We start from the raw sequence: 20,033 nt of genomic DNA on the forward strand, positions 1-20,033 counted from the left end.
ATCAAGAGATGAGTTAAGGTATACAGATAGATGTCTGTAGATTATGGCATTTTATGCAAAGGACTTGAACAAAAATGAATTTGATATTTGCAAGGGTCTGAGAATCAGTCCCCAGTAGATACTAAGAGGCCGTTGTATATGTGTGCATGCATATGTGTGTTTATACAGGGACCTTCTTCCTAGAAGGAGAGACAGGAAGAGTGCTCTATGGGCTATATTTGACCAAAAAAAGTCAGCTTGTCTAGCCAGGTAGCATGACGGCATACCATCTAAGGCAGACCATAACCCAGGGCCCCTGGCCATAGTCTCAGAGATCACAGCTGAGGCCTGACATTAGGACCTTATGGCCGTGGTCACCACTCCCCTGCTCCTTGCATTTTAGGAATGCCAGCTGTCACTTCCAGAGGATTGTCAATCGGAACTCGAGTTTCTCCAGAGCTCTCCGGGTCTGCAACAGCTACTGGAGTCGAGAGGTCAGTGTTGGGGACGCATACGTGGGTAGCTGTATGTGTGTGTGGTGTGTGTGATGTGTAGTGTGCATGCCTTGTGTGTTTGTGTCTGAGAGCATGTGGGAGGGGTGTAATAGAACTGATGGGCTGGGCTTAAGTGAAGGGGGGCTTTCCGGGGTGTCTACTCATAAATCCAGCCTCTCACCTCAGGGCTCTGTGAGAGATCATGGGGGCTGTACTGGAGTGGTTCTATAGCTTTGGGTTCTTTGAGGTTTTGGGGCACCTAACCCTACCCCCAGAGAAGCTTTCTATGGCAGAGTGAGAAAGTGTGTGTGTGTGTGTGTGTGTGTGTGTGTGTGTGTGTGTGTGTGTGTGTGTGTGTGTGTGTGTTGGGTGGAGAGGAGAGGCGGTTCTAAGAGATTATGGGGGGGGGAAAGTCTGTCCATCCAAAACAAGCCAGTGTGTGAAGAGCCTTGGCCACTAATTTAAAGCAAAATCAAGCATTTCTGTGAGTGCTTACAAAGGAGACAGTTGAGGGCTGGGAAGGTGGCTCAGTGGTAGAGTGCTTGCCTTGCACGCATGAGGCCCTGGGTTCGATTCCTCAGCACCACATAAGCAAAAAGAAAAAAGCTGGAAGTGGTGCTGTGGCTCAAGTGGTAGAGCGCTAGCCTTGAGCTGCAGAGCTGAGGGACAGCGCCCAGGCCCAGAGTTCAGGCCCCACAACCGACCAAAACAAAAAACAAAAAAAAACAAAGGAGACAGTTGAGAGCCAAGGAGAAGAGGGTAGCAGCATGCAGCAGAGGTGGCCGAGGACGCAGCATCCTCCCAATCGGTTACGTGTTGGGATTTTTGTTGTTTTTTGGTGCTGGGATCGAACCAAAGCTGCGGTCATCCTTGGCAATGGCTCTATCCCTGAGCCACACCCCTGCCCCAAGTATTTTTATTTTTATTTATTTATTTATTTACTAATGGGAGGACAATGAGTTCAGAGAAGTCCTAACATTTGCCCAAGATGATACAGCTGATGCATGCCAACACAAGGGACAAAGAAGACCTAGATATTGTAATGCCCTTGCCAACCATATTGTCAAGTCTCCCAAGATAAATAGCACGTGTTAAGGTTGTTTGTGCTCTTAGAAGCCTGGGCACTGACTGGGAACATTGCTCAACATGAATGGGGAATTCACCTGCAGGGATCAAGCACCAGCACTGAGCTGGCTCAAGGATTTGGAGGATGTATGTAGTGGAGAAAGGCTGGCTGCCCAACTCTGGCCTCGTTAACCACATCCTTCTCCTTCCTCCTACTCACCAAAGCACCCAAGCCTACAAAGGGCTGAGGATGTGGATTCCCTGCTGCTGGGCATGGCTTCCCAGATCGCAGAGAGAGAGGACCATGTGATGGTAGAAGATGTGCGAGGTGAGCCTCAGGCTGTCTCTGTGGATCTCCGGCCTCTGGGAGGAGATCCCTGGAGAGCCAGGGAGGCCACCCTGGGTTGAGGACCTGCAGCTCTTTCTTTGTTGAGAGAGCTTCTAACCCACTCGCTGGGGCTGCCTCTGGAGTTGGTTAGAGCAACTTGAACTAGAGGCTACATCGGTGGCCCTCAGCTGACTCTGACCCTCTGATCTTTGTTCCAGATTTCTGGCCTGGCCCACTGAAGTTTTCCAGGACAGATCACTTTGCCAGCTGTCTGCAGCGAGGCCGGGATCTGGGCCTACCCTCTTACATGAAGGCCAGGGAAGCCATGGGCCTGCCTCCCATTACTCAATGGCAGGACATCAACTCTGCACTTGCAAAGAGCCATGGCAATGTAAGGAGGGGCCGGGGTGGGAGGGGCTAAGCACACACCTTCCCTAGACATGGAAGTTAGGCGACGAGACACGGGTACCAGAGAGCAGCACCTGGTGGGCAGAGCAGGGCTCATTCTTCCCCATCTCACACACTGGGATGGAGAACAATCAGATTTGGCTTTTAGCTCTGAAGGCTCAGCTCCAGCAAACATTTCTATTGCATGCCAGGCACTTAGTAGATGTTACCTCCTTTATTCTTCCCAACGGTCCCTGAGTGAATGTAACAGGTCTTTGACTTAGGAACAAGCTATTTTATGTACTAATATCCCAGCCACCTTTGGGAAGTCAGCTGGTCTACTCTGACTTTCTTACCTGACCAAGCGGTGTGGCCTGCTATCCCAGCAGATCAGCTTTGGCTGCCTTAACAACCTGGCACTGTGTTTCTACCATTGTATGCCTTATTACATTCTGCTTTTACTGTGTGATAGAGTTGTTGGAAAGTGGAAAATTGCAAGGCCCATAAAGAAGCGATGCCTGGGGAATGGGGCTCACACAATTTATATAAAAATCCAGATAAAGATAAGAATCTCAGGCATCTCAGTAGGATCAAATATTTGCCTTCAACGGGCCTTCTTTACACTGTGGAGTATAGAACTAAAGATCAGGTTGAAAATACTGGCTCTAGGCATAGCGGCACACACATGTAGTCCTAGCATTCAGGAGGCTGAATTAAGAAAATGGAGAGAGGGGCTGGGAAGGTAGCTCAGTGGTAGAGTGCATGCCTTGCAAGCATGAGGCCCTGGGTTCGATTCCTCAGCACCACATAAACAGAAAAAGCCGGAAGTGGTACTGTGGCTCCAGTGGTAGAGCACTAGCCTTGAGCTGAAGAGCTGAGGGACAGCGCCCAGACCCAGAGTTCAGGCCCCATGACCGGCAAAAAAAAAAAAAAAAAAAGAAAATGTAGAGAAGCCGGGTGCCAGTGGCTCACACCTGTAATCCTAGCTACTCAGGAGGCTGAGATCTGAGGATCATGGTTCAAAGCCAGCCCAGGCAGAAAAGTCCGTGAGACTCTTATCTCCAATTAAGCCAGACAACTGGAAGTGTCACTGTGGCGCAAAGTGGTAGAGCACTAGCCTTGAGTGAAAAAGTTCAGGGACCGTGCCCAGGTCCTGAGTTCAATTAAGAGAAAAAGAAAAAAGGCTGGGAATGTGGCTTAATGGTAGAGTCCTTGCCTTGCATGCATGAAACCTTGGGTTTGATTCCTCAGTACCACATACACAGAAAAAGCTGCAAGTGACACTATGGCTCAAGTGGTAGAGTGTTAGCCTTGAGCAAAAGAAGCTCAGGGACAGTGCCCAGGCCCTGAGTTCAAGCCCCAGGACTGGCAAAGAGGTGGGGGGGAGAAAGATGTGGAGGTTGAAACCAGTTAGGACTACATGATAAGACCTTGTTTCAAAGTGATAGAGATAGGAAAGGGGGGAGGAAGGGAGAGAGAAACAGTGGTGATATGTTATTGAGGACTGTCTCTAAAAAGCAAGGCATAGTCAAAGATTTGATGGTCTAAAAAGCATTTCTTAAGTTCTGAAGAATAGAAACCACTAGGTTTCACTGAAGTGGTAAAGCACTTAGCAGACTCGAGGCCCTGAATTCAATCCCCACTACATTTTTTAAAAATGTGTGGGAGATGCTCTGATGTTGTCGGATCTATTCCAACTTCGTCACACAGGCCGTTGGATCTGGGAGAAAAGTTCCCGGAAATGAGTTAACTTGGTAAAGCACCCAGAGCAGTGCCTGGGGCATATAAGAAGCCTTTTCCAGGCATCAGTAATTGTGGCTGCCACTTTGTTATCCCTGGAGCTAATTCCTAGGAGCCTCATCTTTGCTGCAGTCTGCGTGCTGACTCCTTTCACGCATTCTTGCCTCTACTGGTTGCAGGTGCTGCAGGCCACGGCTGCTCTGTATAACCAGGACCTGTCTCGGCTGGAGCTGCTCCCAGGTGGGTTTCTGGAGAGCCATGGAGACCCTGGACCCCTGTTCAGCGCCATTGTCCTTGACCAGTTTGTGCGGCTGCGGGATGGTGACCGCTATTGGTTTGAGAACACCAGGAATGGGTAAGAGCTGCCTGGACCTCACCTCAGTCTGGGGGGACCATAGACCCCTCTGCACCTCTCTTCTCTACTTGTGCCTCTCCTAGGCTGTTTTCTGAGGATGAGATTGCAGAGATCAGAAACACTTCCCTGAGGGATGTTCTGGTGGCTGTCACCAATGTGGAACCCGCTGCTCTGCAGCCCAATGTCTTTTTTTGGCTGGCAGGTAAGTGGCAGCTGGAGGGCCGAAGGGGTATGTGTGTGTCTGGAACCTTTTTGTCCCTCTTCACCTGCGAGCATGGCATAGATGTGACTGGTCAGCCAGATTGTGAGCTATGGCTCTGCCTGCCCTTGGGAACTTTGGTTCTGAGGACCAAGGCTACTACCTACATGGTACACCCCTAGGAGGCGCTGTGCATGAATGAGTCAGGGCGGAATTGGCCCTTTCAGAGACAGGTGGAGAGCCTTACATTCATCTGGGATGGGGTTGGGGCATTAGGAGGGCCAAATACAATGATGAGGGAAGTGTGTGTGTGTGTGTGTGTGTGTGTGTGTGTGTGTGTGTGTGTGTGTGATACAACCTCAGTGATCCTGTTCCAGAGCCTCTACCCAGCCTTTACTCATGACTCTTGACTTCTTTTGCCTCCCCAGGAGACCCCTGTCCACAGCCAAAACAGCTCAGCACTGAGGGCCTGCCAACCTGTGTCCCCCTCATCATTCGTGACTATTTCGAGGGCAGTGGATTTGGCTTTGGGCTCACTATTGGGACCTTATGCTGCTTCCCGCTAGGTAAAAGTGAAGGGTGGGCAGGGTGGGGCTAGGTGCCAGCTAGGGGCTGGGGTGGAGTGGTTCCATCTATGACAACAAACTGTACACATGGTTGTCCTTCTAGCAGGTGAAGCGAACAGGGTAAAGGAATGTGGCTTAGTGGTAGAGTGCTTGCCTAGCATGCATGTAGCTTCGATTCCTCAGTACCACATACACAGAAAAAGCCAGAAGTGGTGCTGTGGCTCACGTGGTACAGCGCTAGCCTTAAGCAAAAGAAGCTCAGAGACAGTGCCCAGGCCCTGAGGTCAAGCTCCAATTCTGCCCCCCACCACGCACACACACACACACACACACACACACACAAAAGAATTGTCTTGCTGAAGATAAGTGAGCTCCAGGGACCCTCCCTGATCTCCTGGGATCTGCTTGGATCCAGCCTGAGAGAGATCAAAGTCAACAATTGTTAGCTGGAACCCAGGGGACTGTCTAAAGCAAATTCTCACTTGAGAACCAGAGCTGGGGGCAGTGCCTGGGACTTTGTCTTTGGCAAGGCCAGGTCTGGGTAGACCAGATGTACGGATGACTCAAAGACTCTGGGCTTCATTTTTGGCTGGAAAGGGGCTTAAGTAGTAGAAGCAAGGGTGGTTGGAAGAATGCCTTAAATTCTTCCCAGAACTCTTCATGGGATGTAGAATAGCTCTCTGTCCACAGACATTCACAATTTGAAAGTTGCATAAGACTTGGGAGCTGAGGAAAGCAGGGGGGCTTTAGCCAAGGAAAGGAGCTGGGAAGGGAATTCCTTCCATCTCACCTTCCTGAGCATCTCACTACTTGTCTCTGTCTCTTCAGTGAGCCTGCTCAGTGCCTGGATTGTTGCCCGGCTCCGGATGAGGAATTTCAAGAAGCTCCAGGGCCAGGGCCGTCAGAGCGTCATGTCTGAGAAGCTCGTGGGGGGAGTAGAAGGTAACCAGAGTACTGATAGGAAGGACATGGCTCTGGGCTGCAGTCTCCACTTTCATCCTCAGGAAAAGGGATCTCTTTTCTAGAGCTGTAGACAAGGCCAGAGCAGGTGATAGAAGTTGGACTTACAGTCTTCCCATTTCAATAGCTCCTCCCAAATCAAGGGAGCATGATAGATTTGTGGAAGCATCATAAGACCCTGCCTACATCTCCCAGGGTTATTATGACTCACAAATCCCTGAAGACGTCTGCTTTGTGGCATCTCACCCTGGAACTGCGGCCACAGAGAAGTGATTATGAAGGTCTGGAATCAGATTGGGGTTGGACTCTGAGTTCCACCACTGTAGGTTGGTTGTTGGATGGATCTTTGGCAGATTTATGTATGTATGTATGTATGTATTTTTGGTCGGTCAGGGGGCTTGAACTCTGGGCCTGGGCTCTTCAGCTCAAGGCGAGCGCTCTACCGCTTGAGCCACAGCTCTTTGGCAGATTTTTGTTGTTGTTTTTCGTCTATAATCTCTCCAAACCTATTTCTTCTTTCCAGTAAAAATAACAGCTTCCACCCCCATAGGTTTACGATGAAAAATATCTCATGTGGAACACTCCAGAAAGGATAGTCATGGGTTTCTTGTCCAAGAGGAAACGAGGTTCCTAGGAACCTGTGGAGTCCAATCCTGGGCCGGTCCTCTTTCATCCAGTGTATCTCTGGAGACGCCTCAGTTGGCCTAATCCATCTTTCTTTTCCCCCCAGCTTTGGAATGGCAAGGCCGCAAGGAGCCCTGCCGGCCTGTGCTTGTACACCTACAGCCTGGGCAGATCCGGGTGGTAGACGGCAGGCTCACGGTACTCCGCACTGTCCAGCTGCGGCTCCCTCAACAAGTCAACCTCATCCTGTCCAGCAATCGAGGACGCCGCACCCTGCTGCTCAAGATCCCAAAGGAGTATGACCTGGTAGGCGCCAAGCTGGCCTCTGGTTGCTTGTTCATAGCCATAGCCAGTGAGACAGGTGGAAGTGAAGGAACACTGGGCCACAAGGCAGGCTTTCTGGCATCTAGTCCTCAATGGTAGGGCCTGATAGAGAGATAAACTTGAACATGTTTGTCCTGTTCTAGGGCTACAGGATATTTATTACTGCAGCCACAGTCAGCTTCCTCCTTTTCTTTTCCTCTCTCTCTCTCTCTCTCTCTCTCTCATTCTTTGTTTAGTTGTAGGGCTTGAGCTCTAGGCCTGGGCGCTGTCCCTGAGCTCTTCAGCTCAAGGCTAGTGCTCTACCATTGGAACCATAGTGCCACTTCCAATTTTCTGGTGGTTTATTGGAGATAAGAGTCTCATGGACTTTCCTGCCCCGGCTGGCTTTGAAACACCATTTTCAGATCTTAGCCTTATGAGTAGCTAGGATTACAGGTGTGAGCCACCAGCACCTGGCTAACTTTCTCCTTTTCTAAGGATATTCTCATGCATTCTACCTTGGGGTCCTTGGAGCTAGGTCCTGTGCCTTACCCTTTAATTTCAGGATCTAGTGATTTTTAGGAATTCGGGATGGGAGCTAAATTAGAGGCTGATCACGGACTGACTGCCTAGCTCATTTTTTGACCTCCCCTTTTACAGTATGGAATTGGGGGGGGGGAAGAATAGCTTTGTAAAAGTGCCTTTGAAGCCATGTGCTGACGGCTCATGCCTGTAATCCTAGCTACTCAGGAGACTAAGCTATGAAGGTCACGGTTCAAAGCCAGCAGGGACAGGAAAATTTGTGAAACTCTTGTCCCCAGTTAACTCCCCCCCCCCCCCCCACAAACCCCAGAAGTGGAGCCGTGGCTCAAGTGGTAAAGCACTAGCCTTGAGCCAAAAAGCTCAGGAACAGCACCCAGGCCCTACAAGGCTGTAACAGTGGTCCCTCTGGTATAATCTATATAAAGTACCTGCCTTTAAGAGGCCTTGGCAAAGGATTGTTCTTATGTCTGCTGCCTCCGAAGGTGCTGCTGTTTAACCTGGAGGAAGAGCGTCAGGCCCTGGTGGAAAACCTTCGGGGGACTCTGAAGGAGAGTGGGCTGAGCTTCCAGGAGTGGGAGCTGCGGGAGCAAGAGCTGATGCGGGTGGCGGTGACTCGGGAGCAGCGGAGCCACCTCCTGGAGACCTTTTTCAGGCACCTTTTCTCCCAGGTGCGTAACACGGGATCAGATCTGTCCGTGTGAGTGTACGTGGGCTGGCATCCTTACCGCCAGTGGCATCCTTCCCCACATGAGGCCCTGGGGTGAACTCTGAAGAAGTCAGAAGTGCTGAGTTCTCAGCTGAACACCAACGCTTGTCACCACTGTTGGATAAGTCACCTGACTTCATGTTATAGGATCCCTAGAACGGAGGTCCAGATTTGAAGAGGTCCCACCAAGTAAGGTCTGACCATTTGCCCCAGAAATTAAGCAGAAAAGTAATGGTAGGAAAGGAATTTAATCAATACAGCCACATGGGGAAGATGGAAGAGGTCAAACATCTCAGTCCTGTCTTCTGGGAATACTGATGTCAGCTTTCACATTATGTCCAAAAGGAATAGAAGAGGGGAAAGCAGGAAGCAGGCAGAGCTAATCAGTCTCGGTCAGAACTGAGCTCTGGCTGACCATTATCTCAGTTCTGGTTTTGTGAGGTGGCTTCTGAGAGCTTGTTCTTGCTGTCATTGCTTGAGAGGGCCATCTGGTTCTTGGGAAATGATTTCTCATGTCTGGGGGCAGGGAGGGGGGGAAAGGGTGGTGGGAAGGGCAGCCTCAGTGCCCATCATGGGGCTCCTACTTAAGAGGGAAATACCATCAAGGGATGACCTGAATGCAGGCTTTGATGTTCCTGGGATCCAAAATGACTGAAGATTTAGGATAATAACTGGATACTCTCTGGTGCTTGTTGTTGTTGTTGTTGTTGGTCGTGGGGCTTGAACTCTGTGCCTGAGCACTGTCCCTCAGCTATTCTGCTCAAGGCGAGTGCTCTACCAGTTGAGCCACAGCACCACTTCAGGTTTTCTGGTGGTTTATTGGAGATAAAGAGTCTCACGGCCGGGCTGGGAAGTTGGCTCAGTGGTAGAGCACTTGCCTTGCATGCCTGAGGCTCTGGGTTCGATTCCTCAGCACCACATAAGCAAAAAGCCAGGAGTGGCATTGTGGCTCAAGTGGTAGAGTGCTAGCCTTGAGCTGAAGAGCTGAGGGACAACACCTAGGCCCAGAGTTCAGACCCCACGACCGGACCCCCCCCCCCAAAAAAAAGAGTCTCACAGCCTTTCCTGCTTGGGCTGGTTTTGAACCTCCATCCTCAGATCTCAGCCTCCTGAATAGCTAGGATTACAGTGCCCAGCTGCAGTACAGCTTTTTTAAGTCAGCACCTTGCATACACTCAGCTTTGCTTACTTACTCCACTAGTGCTCCACCACTTGAGCCACGTCTTCAGCTCTGCTTTTCACTGCTTAGTTTGGAGATGGAATTTCTTGGACTTTCCTGCCTAAGATTATATTCAAACCATGATCCTCGGGGTTGGGAAGGTGGCTCAGTGGTAAAGTGCTTGCGTTGCATGCATGAGGCGCTGGGTTCGATTCCTCAGCACCACATAAGCAAAAAAGAAAAAAAGCCAAAATTGTGCTGTGGTTCAAATGGTAGAGCGCTCACCTTGAGCTGAAGAGCTGCGGAACAACGCCCAGACCCAGAGTTCAGGCCCCATGACTGACCAAAAAACAAAACAAAACAAAACAAAACCGTGATCCTCTGCATCTTAGCCTCCTGAATCACTAGCATTACAGACATGAGCCACTGCCACCCACTTTATCCTCCTTTTAGTTATCCATTGGGCATCTGCAGGCCCGAGGGAAGAGTAGATGATGGTCCTTGTTACATTTACTGCAAAGAGATGTCCCTGCCCCCATCTGAATCCTGTCTCAGGATGTGAGAGGGAGTCACGTCCAGGAATGGGGCAGGACAAGCCAAGCAGTCCTGAGAACCACAGTTCCTCCCTCCCGTGGGGGAAATGTAGCGGGTTTGGACAACTAATAGAAAGATGCTAGCTCATGCCTGTATATTCCTAGCTACTCAAGAGGCTGAGCTCTGAGGGTGGCGGTACACAGTTAGTCTGGGCAGGCAAATCTGAAAGACTCCTATCTCCGATTAGTTGCAAAATCTGCAACTGTAGGTGTGGCTGACATAGTAGAGTACTATCCTTGAGCCAAAAAAACACAACAACAACAAAATCTAATAAGCAAGTGAGACTCCAGTATCAGGCACAAAAAGAAGAAGAAGAGGAGGAGGAAGAGGAGAAGAGGAGGTGGAGAAGAAGGAAGATTGGCTAGGGAGAGAGTTCTGTGGGACTCTGCCATACTATTATCCAATGTGTATATTTGTGCCACATTTAACCCTTCTACGGCTTGAATATCAAAAATGCCTGAGAACTGAAGGGTTCTTCACTGGGAAAATTCCTAGCTAGGGCCCAGGCAGAGCCTGGAAACCTCCCTGCCCCTCACAATGCATCAGGGCCATGGGGAGCCCCTGTGCTGGGCAGTCGGGGGGGGGGGGGACTGCTGTCTCCTGGGAGTGGCTGTCCATCCCAGATAGCTGTCTGGGTGCTTTCCTCTTTCGAAACTTTGCCCACACAACAATTCCTGTTGATTGTCACAATAACCCTGTGAGCTGAGCAGGGCAGGAGAGGAAATGAAACCCAGATGACTGAAGAGAACTGCCTGGGGTCATGCAGCAAGCAGGTAGCAGAGTTGAGCCGTGAACCCAGGTCTCTAGCTTCCAGCCCCAGGCTCTTTCCATTAAAGCACCTGTTCAAAGCTGTACACTTGGCCCCGTGAACCACAACCAGGCTTACACTAACTAGCCAAGTTGATAGGCAGGAAAGACAGGTACCTTGGCCTGTCGCCTGTCTGTTCTCTGATGAGGGCGGCCCCCGGGTGAGCCAGAAAAGGCTTGTAAGGAGAATTGTCTTTTCTCAAACCCTTCTCTGAGTTCAACTTCTTTTAGATGCAAGGGTCAGGTGACACCGAGGATCCAAACCATCTCAGGGATTCCAGTGAGAAAACTCTCACCAAGCAAGACTGCTCCTCCATTAGGCTGTCTCTGTTTGCTCCCTGCTTTTGCTTTTTCCTGGATCTCTGAGCACCTGAAGGAGAAACATGGTCTCTGTCATGTGGAATTTTGGGGGGCTCAGGACAACACATATCTAGGACTTTTACTTCCAATTCTAGATTCCCCAGCTCCGATCAACTTTATATCAAGTTTGGTCCAATCAGCTAAGACAGAGAGGCCAAGACTTGATAATACAAATATAGTCCCGGGGACTGCCCAATGGGCTGCTTATCTAGGAGTGATGGGCAGACCCCTCAGAAGGTGGTTCCTCCATGGTTTTCAAGGCAGCTTTGTCTCTTTTTCTCCCTCCTTCTGTGGCTGGCCAAGTACAGGTGTTGGACATCAACCAGGCAGATGCAGGGACCCTGCCACTGGACTCATCCCAGAAGGTTCGAGAAGCCCTGACCTGTGAGCTGAGCAGGGCTGAGTTTGCTGAGTCCCTGGGTCTCAAGCCTCAGGACATGTTTGTGGAGTCCATGTTCTCTTTGGCTGACAGAGATGGCAATGGCTACCTGTCCTTCCGGGAGTTCCTGGACATCCTGGTGGTCTTCATGAAAGGTAAGGGAGGAGAAAAAGCTATGTGGAGGGTAGAGCGTGGACAAGCAATGGGGACAGAGTTTGGGGTGTGACTGGGCTGTTAGAGATAGGAAACAATGGGGCTGCATCTCCAGACGTGGCAGACATCTACAACTGCTCAGGGGGGAGTTAAAAGAAGCAGAACAAATCAGGCGCCGGTGGCTCACGCCTGTCATCCTAGCTACTCAGGAGGCTGAGATCTGAGGATCACGGTTCAAAGCCAGCCCGAGGCAGGAAAGTCCTTGAGACTCTTATCTCCAATCAGCTACTGAAAAAGCCAGAAGTGGAGCTGTGGTTCTGTGGTTCACATGGTAGAGGGCTAGCCTTGAGCAAAAATAAAGCTCAAAGGATAACACCCAGGCCCTGAGTTCAAGTCCCAGGATGGAGACAAAAAATAATTAAAATTAAAAAATGAAAGAAGCAGAATGACCCCTTGCCGGGTCTGGCAGTGAGTCTTGACCCTGCTGCCTCGGGTCAGCCTGAGGGTTTCCAGATAGTGGGCCCATGTTCTCCTCACAGAGTCCTTCTTCTCCCAGGCTCCCCTGAGGAGAAGTCTCGCCTGATGTTCCGCATGTATGACTTCGATGGGAATGGCCTCATTTCCAAGGAAGAGTTCATCAGAATGTTGAGGTCAGTCCTCTCGATGGCCCGGAGATTAAGCAAGGGCAGAGACTTCTTGGGAAAGGAGGAGACCTGCTCGGGGAGGGAAAGCAGATGTGTAAAGGAGAATTGGAGGCCTCCTCTTTACCTTCATAACCACACTCCTGTTAGAACTTAGTAAGAGGCTTGGGATGTGGCCAATGGAGGCCTGGTGGCCATTGTGTCTGGGTACGAGGATTCTTCTTCCTCAACTCCAGATCCTTCATCGAGATCTCCAACAACTGCTTGCCCAAGGCCCAGCTGGCCGAGGTGGTGGAGTCCATGTTCCGAGAGTCAGGTTTCCAGGACAAGGAGGAGCTGACCTGGGAGGACTTCCACTTTATGCTTCGGGATCACGACAGCGAGCTCCGCTTCACACAGCTCTGTGTCAAAGGTGAGGCCCAGCTGGCAGGCAGATGGGCCCCACCTGACTACTCTGTTAGACCCAATACATTGTTAGAAAATACGTTAGAAGAATATTGGGAAAAAATATTTTCTTTCTCTTTTTTTTTGTTGGTCGTGAGGCTTGAACTCTGGGCCTGGGTGCTGTCCCTCAGCTCTTCAGCTTAAGGATAGCACTCTACCACTTGAGCCACAGCACCACTTCTGGCTTTCTAGTGGTTTATCGGAGATAAGAGTCTCAAGGACTTTCCTGCCCGGGCTGGCTTTGAACCACGATCCTCAGATCTCCGCCTCCTGAGTAGCTGGGATTACAGACATGAGCCACTGTGTACCCAGCTAGAAAATATATTTTCTAATCGACAGTTTTATTTGTATGAGGAAAGGGATCTGAGATGCATGTTCTTCAGGCTCATGAAAGTCATTAGACAGGGGCTGGGAATGTAGCTTAGTGGTAGAGTGCTTGCCTAGCATGCATGAAGCCCTGGGTTCAATTCCTGAGTACCACATACACAGAAAAAGCTGGTAGTAACGCCGTGGCTCAAATGGTAGAGTGCTAGCCTTGAGCAAAAGAAGGGACAGTGCCTAAGCCCTGAGTTCAAGCCCTAGGACTGGCCCCCCCCCCCCAAAAAAAAAAAACCCAAAGACAAAAACAGTCATTAAACAGCCCTGCTGGTGGGATGGGTAGAATCAGGATGTGCACACATACACACACACACACACACACACACACACACACACACACTCCCCCTGGCTAAGTATCCTTCCCCCAGCTCCCTGCCCTGCCTGAGTCTGGCTCAAGTTAATAGAAGCTGGAGTCAGAATGGCAGGGAGCAGGCAGAAGGGGTCTGTGAGTGGCCTCCTCTCTCTGAGAACTGGCACGATGTCTTCTCAGTTTCAGATTCTCACTGGGACATGTTGAGACCAAACCCAGTCCCTCCCAGGATTATGAGAAGAGTGGGGAGCAGGGCAGATTCCATGGGGAACCAGGAGCAAGTTTAAGAGAAAATGTGGGTGCAAGAGTATTTCCTGGCCCTGGGGGTGGGGGCGGGGGGTGAAGGGAGTTGGTAAAGAAGCTTTCTATCTTTCCCAGGTAGTGGGCTCCTGAGTCTAAGGTAGGGGTATGAGAGTTTCCTGGAGGCAGACCATAAACCTGGCTACTGAGGCCCAGGGACATCCAATAATGACAGGGACTGAGGATGAAGCAGAGGGCTAGCTTTGTTTGTTGTCTTGTTTTAATCACTGATGTGCTTTATTGTTTCCTCCAGACTTTATTTTCATCGATTTTTGAACTATACAAAACAACAAGAACAATACAAACAGCCCTTTACTTCTCCCCTAGATTTGCCCTTGTTTTTCTAATCTTTTTTTTTTTTTTTTTTTGCCAGATTTGCTGTTTATTGAACCATTTAAGCGTATAGACCATTATGCTTTGTTTTAAACACTCAAATTCCAGTTACATCAGCTCACTCACTTTTGACCTTGGCTGTAGACCAGGGTTCACATGGAGATTGGTTCAGCACTGGAAAACTGTCCTAGAGACTCCTGGGCCTTTTACAAGAACCTGGATTTGTAGCTCCATCTTGCCCTGTCAGCCAAGACAGGAACAATGAAGTGGGGTTCCCCCCTCCCTGGTATTTTATTATGAACATTTTTTTTTTTAAAAGCAAAGTAGAAAGAGTTTTTGAGTGATCTCCCCTATCCCTATCACCTGGACTGTATATTTCTCTCTTGGGAGGTTTTAAGTTGGAGGGCCTTTGACAGAGTTGTTTGTTTTTGTAGCAAAAGGGGCTTTAACAGGCAAGTTACATAGTTTCTGAATTTTACCCCCATACCCCATACCAGTCCTAGTAGTGCCACACATCCTCATGGATGCCTGTCTGGTCAATTTCACCTCATGCCTTCCTTTTCCTCACCCACACAAGTCTGGGTGCAATGTCCATTAGAGACAAGGGCTGAGGTTGGGGTGCCTGCAAAGTCACGGTGTCCACTGAAGGAGGACTCTGTTTAGGTATGAACATGGGAAAGTAGGGTGCCATGCCTTGAGCCAGGCTCTCTAGTCTCTGGGCACTGAGATGCTTTCTAACCGAGCTCTGCATTCATTGCAGGAGTGGAGGTACCAGAAGTTATCAAGAACCTCTGCCGGCGGGCTTCCTACATGAGCCAGGAGATGATCTGGTGAGCCTCTCTCTGGGAACTGCCGTTTCTCTCCCTAGAACGGCTGGGATGGGGGCACCCAGATTATTCCATATAGTACCTTCCAACAAACCTACTAGATTTCCGTGCTCACTGCCTGGGTCACGTGACCTTGTGGTGGGTACAAATATAGGACCCAAGGATCTCTCTGTCTCTATCTCTCTGGGAGTCCCACTGTCTTCTCATGGAGAGCTCTGGGCTTTTCCAGAGAAAGTGAGTTTGGAGGCAGGCTACGGGCAGGAAGTGGCCAAGGTCTTAGCTCTTGTGTTCCTTCCTAGTCCCTCTCCCAGAGTAAGTGCCCGCAACAACGTCAGGACTGAGATGACACCACCGCAGAGGCTGCAGTGCCCCCGGGACACAGACCCACCCCAGGAGATCCGGCGGAGGTTTGGCAAGAAGTACGTCGGCTCTTACCCGCTTTGAGCCCATCCACCCCTTCAACATCTCATGCCAGGCCCTCTGCTCACCACCAGGGAGGCAGACAGTTACTGCCCAAGAAATGCCACCCTTGCCTGAGAGTCCAGCAACACTGATGATGACAATGCCCCACGGGTGAATGTTAAAGCAGTGCTTAAGAGCAAGAGGCTTGCTTGGAAAGTCAGGAAAGCCTTCCTGGAGGAGGTGTCCTGTGAGCTTCCCTTAGAGGCTGATTGTGGGTGCCCTTTGCACCCACAGAGTACAGAATTATTCAGAGTGCAGAATAACCTTTAGTAGAAGGAGTCGGGGGGGGGGGTCTGAACCCAGCTTCTAAGTGAGTGACTGAAAGCCCCTGTTTGTTCAGTAGTTCACCCCAGAGAAGCAGGGAGGGGGGGAATGTCCCCCTGGGGGGGATAAATAGCTCAGACTTCTTGTGTCCTCCCTCCTCCCCCCCTTCCCCTCCCCCAGGGTAACTTCTTTCCAGCCCTTGCTGTTCACCGAGGCGCACCGAGAGAAGTTTCAACGCAGCTGGCGCCACCAGACCGTCCAGCAGTTCAAGCGGTTCATTGAGAACTACCGGCGCCACATCGGCTGCGTGGCCGTGTTCTACGCCATCTCCGGGGGGCTCTTCCTGGAGAGGGCCTACTGTGAGGGGGGGCATCACTTACTGCAATGGGGGGGGGCGGCGGAAGTAATGCACAGAGCTGAGGATCAGAGTCTCCTGGGGGCAGGGCCCTGGGACAAGGGACCAACTCCAAGGGCAGGGCTTGTGGTGGGCACTTGGCAGCCTGGTGAATGAGTGGGCATTGTGTGTGTATGTGTGTGTGAAGGTTGGTCTGTTGTGAGTGGCAGGTGTCCAGGGTTTGATGACCCATTCAGAGGGGAGGGCAGCATTGGGGTGTGAGGTCAGGGCCTTAAGGCTTTCCTAGGGAGGTGTTGTAACACGGGCAATGCCCCGTTTATGGGGTTCTCTGACCTCTGTCCCTTTGTCACCCCCACCCCCCACAGACTACGCCTTTGCAGCACACCACAAGGGCATCACCGACACCACCCGCGTGGGCATCATCGTGTCCCGGGGCACGGCAGCCAGCATCTCCTTCATGTTCTCCTACATCCTGCTCACCATGTGCCGCAACCTCCTCACCTTCCTGCGGGAGACCTTCCTCAACCGCTACATCCCCTTCGATGCCGCCGTGGACTTCCACCGCCTCATCGCCTCCACTGCCATCGTCCTCACAGGCAAGGGCCTGCCGCTCTTTTTTTGTTTTTTTGTCAGACGTGGGGCTTGAACTCTGGGCCTGGGCGCTGTCCCTGAGCTCTTCAGCTCAAGGCGAGCGCTCTACCGCGTGAGCCACAGCGCCACTTCTGGTTTTCTGGTGGTTTATTGGAGATAAGAGTCTCACAGATGTCCCTGCCCCAGCTGGCGTGGAGCTGCGATCCTCAGATCTCAGCCTCCTGAGTAGCTAGGTGTACAGGCGTGAGCCACCGGCGCCCAGCTTTGAGAGCTTTAAGGATGGAGTTGGCAAAGAAGTCTTAGAGGCTTCCCCCCCCCACCCCCCGCCCTGAGTTCCTCTCCCCAGCTTTCTAGCACACCTCTCCAGCTTCCAGCTGGCAATCTACTAACAACCTAGGAGGAGTGTGCATACCGCGTATCTCCCAGTTCTTACGAAAGCGTAACTTAGTGTGAGAAACCAAAGCAATGAGCTGCTAATGGGGTAACTTCAGACTCGCGTGGTTGCATTCATGGACAGTGTGCAGGAGGATCAGGAGAATGAGAGCGAGAAATACAGATTTTTAGGGTTCTTCTTCAGACCCCTCCATCCTGCTTGTTGTTGTGCAGGTACTGGGGCTTGAACTTAGGGTCTGTCCATTCACCTTTCTGGCTCAAGGCTGGTGCTCCACCACTTGAGCCACCCCTCTACTTCTGGTTTTTTGTTGGTTCATTGGAAATGAGTCTCATGGACTTTCCTGCCTGGGCTGGTTTTGAACCATGATCCTCAGATCTCAGCTTCCTGAGTAGCTGGGATTACAGGCGGGAGCCACTGGCATCCCACCAGACTCCCAACTCTGGTTGACATTTTCGGCCTTGAGCACCTACCTTTGGGCGGTCCTTAGGAATCCCTGGGGCCCAACCCTTCCATCTTTCTTTCTTAGTCTTACACAGCGTGGGCCATGTGGTCAATGTATACCTGTTCTCCATCAGTCCACTCAGCATCCTCTCCTGCCTCTTCCCTGGCCTCTTCCATGATGATGGGTGAGTATGTAGAGGTATTCACAGACAAAAGTGGGAAAGGGTGTGTGTGGGGGGGGTGAGGATTTCTTGCATGTGGAAAATTTCAAATCGTTTTGGCCAGAGGAACATGTTATCCTCCAGACTCTGGGAAAAACCACCAGCAGCCTACACTCCTAAGCTCAAGTCAGCAGGGGTGACCGGTGGCGGGGCTGGGGTGTCTCCTTTGGGTGGTCCCCCCCAGATGTTCCCCCTCTTGGGGGTTACTCATGGTTGTCTGTTACACACAGGTCTGAGTTCCCCCAGAAGTATTACTGGTGGTTCTTCCAGACCGTACCAGGTGAGAGCCTTTTCCCTCCGTGATTTTCCAAGCCTGACTCAGAACACCAAGGCTCTGGGTTCATGCTGTCCCAGAGCAGTCCAGACTCATTCGGCTCTCACTGGGAAACTAGGCTCTGCTCTCTCCGCCTGGTGACCCTCCTGCGGAGCAGAAGATGTAGATCCTCTCTGACTTAGGTCTAGTGAACCAGCCCCTATGTGGGTAGTGTCCAGCGGAGCCCTCCTCCACGCATACATCCCAAGCACAACAGCAGCTTGGGGAAATGCTATGCTCTAGTTGTGCAAGGGAGGAGTCAGGCTCTTTGTAAACCCAGACAGAAGCCTCCCCCACCCCTCCACCTTGTAAGATGTCTTGACAAGGGCTATTTAGGGGCCTATTCCTAACTCCCTGTAATCATCCATTTTAGAGCGATTAGCTGTGAATCTCTTCAAACTCTTCTTGGGTCTATTTATATTTCCAGTCTGTTCCCTCCTGGGAGGAGGTGGAGGGTAACACTTTTTTTTTTTTTTTTCCTATACTCTCTTCTCTCCGTGAAACAGTGTGGGTTATTTATTTATTTAAATCCTAAAAAGCTCTGCTTTGAACTTCAGAGGGGGCTTGCTAATTCCTGCACGCGGGGATTTGGTGGATAAGGTTGTATTTATGCTCTCCTCTTAGTTCAGGATTTGACAGGCTGTGGTTGATTCGTCCTCTTAACCTTTGCTTTTCCACACTTCAGGGGGAGGGGGGCCTCTAATCGTCCTAATTACTGCCTTTCTCCTCCTTGATCACCTGAGGGACTGTTCTCTGGGCTTTCATTCCCCAACCCCAACCCGGGCTTCAGCATTATCCCTTCCACGTAGCTCTGGCCTGGTCTGGGATTCTCTAGTAGTGGAAGAGGCTTTCTTTCTACACACTCCAGGCTGGTCCTGAGAGATCAGGTGATAAGCTCAGATGATGTCGTCCCAATCCATGCCTTAATGATGCTATAGCGCTCAAGTGGTGTGCCGCCAAGAGCCAGGTATAGTAATAGGGGGACAAGGACCAAACCTTCACTCCATGAACATTGGGCTCTGCAATTTCTAATACATGACCCCAACGAGCCAAGTAAACTCTCCTTGCGTTCATTCATTTCTGCAGCACACCTTTATACAAGGCCTATAGCGTGCCAGGCTTTGTCTCCAGCACTAAGGATTCTATGATGAGCCAGCTTAGCCCAGTGCTTGTTCCTGTGGACCTAAGAGTCAAGAAAGCAAGAGACATTAAAAAAAAAAAAAAAAAAGATCACACAGATGAAAAGTGGCTGGTATGGGGGGTGGGGGTGGGCAGAGGAGGACGTGAGTTTTGCCATTCCCACTTAGGGAAGTGGAGTGGATCCTTGACCCTAGGGACCTCAGAACTGCCCGTGTCTCCAACCCTCCTGTTTTCCTGTTCACTGTGCAGGACTCACAGGCGTCGTGCTGCTGCTGGTCCTGGCAGTCATGTATGTCTTCGCCTCCCACCACTTCCGCCGACGCAGCTTCCGAGGCTTCTGGCTGACCCACCACCTCTACATCCTGCTCTATGTCCTGGTGAGAGCTTTCGGCTATGCGCAGGGCCAGCTGGGCACGGGCAGGGCATTCCCATGAGTGACACATAGGACATCCGTCCTCCATCCTCTTTCATTATTTCAAGCATCCACTTCTCCACGTCCCTCTGTAAAGGTGGAAATTATACTGTGGGGTTCCCCAGGAGGCTCACCCCAATAGGCAACCTTTGGAGAGCACCTCCCTGGCGTGGGTTTTGCATTAGCAATCCTTGCAGGCTGGTCTACATTCCTCACAGACTCCGGGCTCCCCCATATCGTTTTGGCCCACGCAGTCTTCCTTGCCTTTGAATAGCTGGGCTTTGGCTCCTGGGGGTAAACTGTGGGAGGAGTCACTTTGTTTGGAGAAATTTAAGTGAGTTCCTGGCAAGTGTTGTCCTGGTCTTCTTTGGAAGGGGGGGGGGGTGAGGAGTGTTTGCCTTCCCACCCTGCTAAATGCTACCTGTAAGGTTCATGAGCTTGCTCTCATCATCTTTAGGATCGCTGATAGGATGGTTTTTTTGTTTTTTGCCAGTCCTTGGGCTTGA

At 50.9% G+C, this 20,033-nt stretch overlaps 1 protein-coding gene across 1 annotated transcript in view; it reads left to right on the top strand.

Annotated features, from left to right (window-relative positions):
* Duox1 (dual oxidase 1) overlaps positions 1–20,033 on the top strand; it is a 37,541-nt gene that overhangs the window by 9,090 nt on the left and 8,418 nt on the right. The window contains exons 10-28 of the mRNA XM_042688010.1: positions 383–473; positions 1,764–1,866; positions 2,085–2,257; positions 4,173–4,348; positions 4,432–4,550; positions 4,976–5,113; positions 5,942–6,055; positions 6,804–7,003; positions 8,026–8,211; positions 11,478–11,703; positions 12,258–12,351; positions 12,579–12,754; positions 14,868–14,937; positions 15,234–15,353; positions 15,841–16,019; positions 16,381–16,611; positions 17,527–17,626; positions 17,893–17,942; positions 19,365–19,492. Of these exons, the coding sequence (XP_042543944.1) occupies positions 383–473; positions 1,764–1,866; positions 2,085–2,257; positions 4,173–4,348; positions 4,432–4,550; positions 4,976–5,113; positions 5,942–6,055; positions 6,804–7,003; positions 8,026–8,211; positions 11,478–11,703; positions 12,258–12,351; positions 12,579–12,754; positions 14,868–14,937; positions 15,234–15,353; positions 15,841–16,019; positions 16,381–16,611; positions 17,527–17,626; positions 17,893–17,942; positions 19,365–19,492 (2,674 nt within the window). The remainder of the gene's footprint in view (positions 1–382; positions 474–1,763; positions 1,867–2,084; positions 2,258–4,172; positions 4,349–4,431; positions 4,551–4,975; positions 5,114–5,941; positions 6,056–6,803; positions 7,004–8,025; positions 8,212–11,477; positions 11,704–12,257; positions 12,352–12,578; positions 12,755–14,867; positions 14,938–15,233; positions 15,354–15,840; positions 16,020–16,380; positions 16,612–17,526; positions 17,627–17,892; positions 17,943–19,364; positions 19,493–20,033) is intronic.

The sequence above is a fragment of the Dipodomys spectabilis genome, unplaced genomic scaffold, assembly GCF_019054845.1.
Source record: "Dipodomys spectabilis isolate Male_0828 unplaced genomic scaffold, ASM1905484v1 ptg000108l, whole genome shotgun sequence".
NCBI lineage: Eukaryota > Metazoa > Chordata > Mammalia > Rodentia > Heteromyidae > Dipodomys > Dipodomys spectabilis.